At 38.8% G+C, this 5,140-nt stretch overlaps 1 protein-coding gene across 1 annotated transcript; it reads left to right on the top strand.

The window, feature by feature from the left end:
- The first annotated feature begins 270 nt into the window (after positions 1–270).
- LOC109236523 lies at positions 271–1,768 on the top strand. Its single transcript, XM_019402714.1, has 3 exons — positions 271–301; positions 386–453; positions 1,037–1,768. Exons 1-3 carry the CDS (start codon positions 271–273, stop codon positions 1,766–1,768), a joined length of 831 nt encoding a protein of 276 aa, XP_019258259.1.
- Positions 1,769–5,140: the final 3,372 nt, after the last annotated feature.

Here is a 5,140-nt window from a genome sequence, read left to right as displayed (position 1 = left end):
TCCAAGTACTTCTATGCATAATTGAAAATTAGGGCCAGCAAGAATACTATCACCACTGTGTATGATGATATGGGAGTGAAGATCACTAATCCAAAAGCTGTGGAAAAAGAGTTTACTAACTTTTTCATTCAGCTAATGGGGAAAGCCAATGGGTTAATGCCATGTCCAAATACTAGAATCAGTAAAGCAGGAGAATGTCTAACACTACAACATTAGCAGGAACTAATAAATGAGATAACACATGATGAGGTGGATGAAGAAGTGAGGGATATGGCTAAGGACAAAGCTCCTGGAGTTGATGGTTACCCTATAGAATTCCTTACCAAGCATTGGATGACAGTGAGGTAGGACATTTATGAGGCTATTTCATACTTCTTTCATACAGGTAAAATGAAGCCAGCATGGAACTGCACAGCCATTACCTTGATACCTAAAGTCCCAACACCTACAAAAGTATAAGACTATAGGCCTATTGCTTGCTGCACTACTCTGTATAAAATTGTTGCGAAGATTCTGACTAGAAGAATTAAAAGAGTAATTGAGGTGATCATTGGGAAGTCTCAATCTGCTTTTGTTGAATAAAGGAGCATTATTGACAATATCCTATTTAATTTTCAAAGGCTATAATAGGAAAGGTCTATCTCCTAGGTGTGTGCTTAAGGTTGACATTAAAAAGGCTTATGACTCATTGGATTTGCAATTTCTTAGGTGTATGCTTATTGACCTTGGTTTTCCACAGAAGTTCATCCATTAGGTAATGGAATGTGTGTCAATAATATCATACTCTTTGGTAGTCAATGGTGGCCTTACCAAACCTTTTCAAGCTAAGAGAGGGATTCGACAAGGGGACCCAATGTCTCCCTATCTATTTTTTATTGCAATGGAGTACTTACAAAGAGAGATGAACCAACTGTCAACCTTAAAGGAGTTCAGATACCACCCAAGATGCAAAAAACTGGGGGTGACTCATATTTGTTTTGCTGATGATTTGTTAATGTTTTGCAGGGCAGACATAACCTTAGTAACAAAAATGTAGGAAACCTTTGATAGGTTCTCTGCTGCATCTGGACTTCAGGAAAATGCAGAGAAGAGCTCAATGTATATTGCTAGTGTTCAACAACATATCAAAGAGCTATTACTTGAACTCACAGGATATACAAAGGGGTCTATCCCGTTTAAGTATCTGGGAGTTCCACTTTCTACTAAGAAACTGAACATACATCAATGCCTACCTCTGGTGGAAAGGATCACTGAAAGGGTGAACTGCTGGTCAGCTAGGATGTTATCCTATTCTGGAAGGGTACAACTCATAAAATCTGTGTTATTTGGCATACAGACATACTGGGCTCAAATTTTCCTATTGCCTAAGAAGATTATGAAGATGATAGAGACCATATGCAGGACTTTTCTTTGGACTGGATCAAATTCCATTTCAGGGAATGCATTGATAGCATGGAATAAGATTTGTCAACCAAAAGTAGCAGGGGGATTGAACATCATCAATATGAGGATATGGAATAAAGCAGCAATTCTGAAACACTTATGGGCACTGGCAATGAAGAAAGATGCTTTATGGATCAAATGGACTCACAATTATTACATAAAAAACAAGGATATTGCAGCAACGGACACAACTAAGACATCAGCTTGGGTGGTCAGAAAGATCATAGAGACAAAGAGAGACTTGGTGCAGGTGAACCCTTTGCAAGTCAGTCTCAATTCATCTTTGGCAGACATGGTGAAACAACACAGATTTCAAATCCAATGAGCTTATATCCATCTGTTGCCTCAGTTTCCAAAAGTTAGTTGGAAGAGAATTCATCTACACACACAGATTCATCCAAGATTCAAATTTCACCTATGGTTGGCTATTCATCAAAGGTTAGCAACTATGGACAGGCTAATCAAGTTTGGAATCCAAGTGCCACAGGATTGTGTGTTCTGTGCAAGAAATGTGGAAATATTTGATCACCTTTTCTTTGACTGTCCAAACACAAGTATATTATGGGACAGAATATTGAGGTGGCTAGGAGTTACAAGGAAAATTGGATGCTGGCAAGATGAAATAGTGAGGATCAACAGTATAGCTAAAAGGAAGAATTGCAAGGCAGACATTACCACAACAGCTTTTGCGATGGTCGTGTACTGTATTTGGCGCGAAAGAAATTCCATCAGATTCAACAAAGGTAGATACATGGTGGATGAGATATGCAAAGAGATTAATATACACATGAACATGCAAGGGAGATCAAAAATCAAATGGCAGCAAACATTGCAAAATTTATATAACTATCCTTAGAAGTAGTTAGTCTTTGATGATAGTGTTTTCTAGTTTAATTCTTGTAATACTGATTAAGAGATTGATGGTCAGCACTAATCTGGCTTTGTAAAGACAGTTTTAGATGAAACGAAAAGTTAGTTTTATAAAAAAAAATAGAAATCAAAACCCGTTGTTGGAAGTGCAATTAAGTTATTCCATTCGCTTTTGTCAAGTGTATACTCCTAAACCCCATAGTAACTCCCTGTGGTAATCGACCCCGACTCTTGTTGGGTAATATTCTTCCAACGACCGTTTCCACTCACTATTGAGTGCAGATTGGACGTGGATCAATTTTGGCGGCATTGTCGGGGAGTTAAAATGATGTTAGCTATATATTTGGGTTTGTTTTTCGAATATCTTCTTTTCCTTCCGTGTTACTAACTTGTGTGAGAAATCTTAGGTACAACAATCGGGAAAAATGAGCTCAAAAATTTGCCTTTGGGGGATTTGGATGCGGATGATGAGCAAGTATAGAGGTACGTCATGAGCCACAAGCCAATCGGAGAGGACAGGTACCTCATGACAATGTGACCATTCTACCCCTACCTCCACCACGAGCGACTCCACGAAGGTTATGCTAGTTTTCACGCCCCAACCTCGGGGAGCGCGACCGGCGCTCAACCGAGTGAACCCAACTGAGCAATCCTGTTAGACACTTTCTACCCAGCTCACTTACGATCAAGAGAAGGCGCATTTCCATTAGTTAAACAGTGAAAATATCCTATATATATATATATATATATATATATACATTACTAATTCATTTTAATTTTTACTACATCATTGACAAGTCCCAAAATGCATAAACATTACAGTTAAATGGAACAAGAGTCCAAAACACAACATAATCCGTCTGAACTATCTAACAACCATACATAACCCACATAATGTCTACAGAGCCTCTAAAGTTACAAAAGAGATTTATGATAATGCCGAAAACAAGTCCCCGACTATACCTCAAAACGTGGTAAAAGTATGAACAAAAGATACCGTACATGACATGACTCTAGGATGAATGGGGCTCACCGAGTCTATTGGGAAGAGGATCCACCACTAGCTACGATCAACCCTGTCTGTTATGGAACCACCTACATCCATTTAAAGATGTAGCGCCCCCCCCCCCTCTAGCAAAAGGGGACGTTAGTACCGTCGAATAGTACTAGTATGTAAAGCTAAAATACCATCTTAAAAAAATGAACAGTAATACAAGGAGGAAATAATCATCAGTTCAATAAGAGCTTCAAACAATGGTAAAACATCAAATAAGGGTCACGTAAGTTCTCAAGTCAATTTCCCTATTATTAGGTTAAGAACCTTTAGTACCAATATGCCGCAATCCAAAATACCACCGTGTTCTTACACGGAGTCCGATCTCAACCCGATCGGCTAGGTCATCTCATTTGAGACATCAACCATATCCACAATTTCAGTTATCATTTCTAGCACAGTTACCACCATGTGTGCGGCATGGCATCCGATCATGGCCCGATCGGCTAGGCCATCTCACTTGAGACATCAACCTTTCAATCAATCATCTCACTTCATATTTCTTTCCCATCTTTCAATACACAGGCACGAGTGACCTCATTTATTAAGTCACTCTTGGCACTTGGCCGTATTTAAAAATTTAAGTTTCCCTTTTTACACTTTCAAATAACATTAACATCAGCAACAATAAGACCTATCATGTAAGGCATTTGTGCACATAGGGGCTTTTCATACAAATTGGCATAACAACCTTTATTCAATTTTTGACATGAAACCTTAGCCTTTCTCAACACATATTCCACATATTTAAACACATCCTCAAGGGGGTAAGATGACATGATAAGCATTTAGAACAAATATTAAACATATGCTATTTAACACAACACATTGGGAATAACCAATTCTAGTATGATCAAATAGGGGGCTTACACCAACTATATGAACACCGGGAATTCGATTCTAAGAAGAAGGGGTTTTAGCCATACATACCTGAAATTTTCCCCTTAATAATACTCCGGCGTCCACCACACTAAACAACTTCAATCTGCAACAATGCAACACATTTGTAACAATATTAGTAAGATTTTTATACTTTAAGTCAATTAGACTTTTTATCAAACATCTAATGTGCATATCTTTCTACAACCTCCTTCAATGGAATTTCTTCACCTAACAACCACCTTCCATACCAAAGATTCACCTTACCATCGTCTCTAGGCCATCCACAACTTCCATTAGCACATGCATGCCCAACAATTCACACCCAAACAATCAATATCCTTAATTAACCCATTTCACAATCTCTACAACACCCACATAACCTAGGTTAGACACTTATGGCTTCTAATCACCATCCCATAATTCCTAACATACATTTCATTCATAAATAATCATCATAGACTAGTTAGAGATGGTAGACATACCTCTTGTAGTAAGACTCTAGAGAATCCTCACTTGTAGTGTTCTTGACCAATTTAGGGATTTGAATGGAATCTATGGACTTCAAGACTAATAGTTGTTAATATAAGTGTTTAGGAGTAATAATCATCTCATAATACTCCAAAAACATTACTTTTGGTTCATGGGAGGGAAGCATGGGACGGATTCCCCTTGATAGAGCAAGCCCTAGCTCAAAGAAATGATTAGACACTCTCCCTACCCGGCCTTGGGGATATTTATATGTCTCTTACGTGCGCGGCTGCGCACCTGGGCAAGTGGCTACGCATCTGGCCACACACACAAGGCAGAAACTCTCTAATATGCGCCGCCACGCACCTGGGCGCGCATATGACATAGGTTCAGTAAAAATGCCATATCTTACTCTATACATAT

The sequence above is a fragment of the Nicotiana attenuata genome, unplaced genomic scaffold, assembly GCF_001879085.1.
Source record: "Nicotiana attenuata strain UT unplaced genomic scaffold, NIATTr2, whole genome shotgun sequence".
NCBI lineage: Eukaryota > Viridiplantae > Streptophyta > Magnoliopsida > Solanales > Solanaceae > Nicotiana > Nicotiana attenuata.
This window is presented reverse-complemented; position numbering and strand designations above follow the sequence as displayed.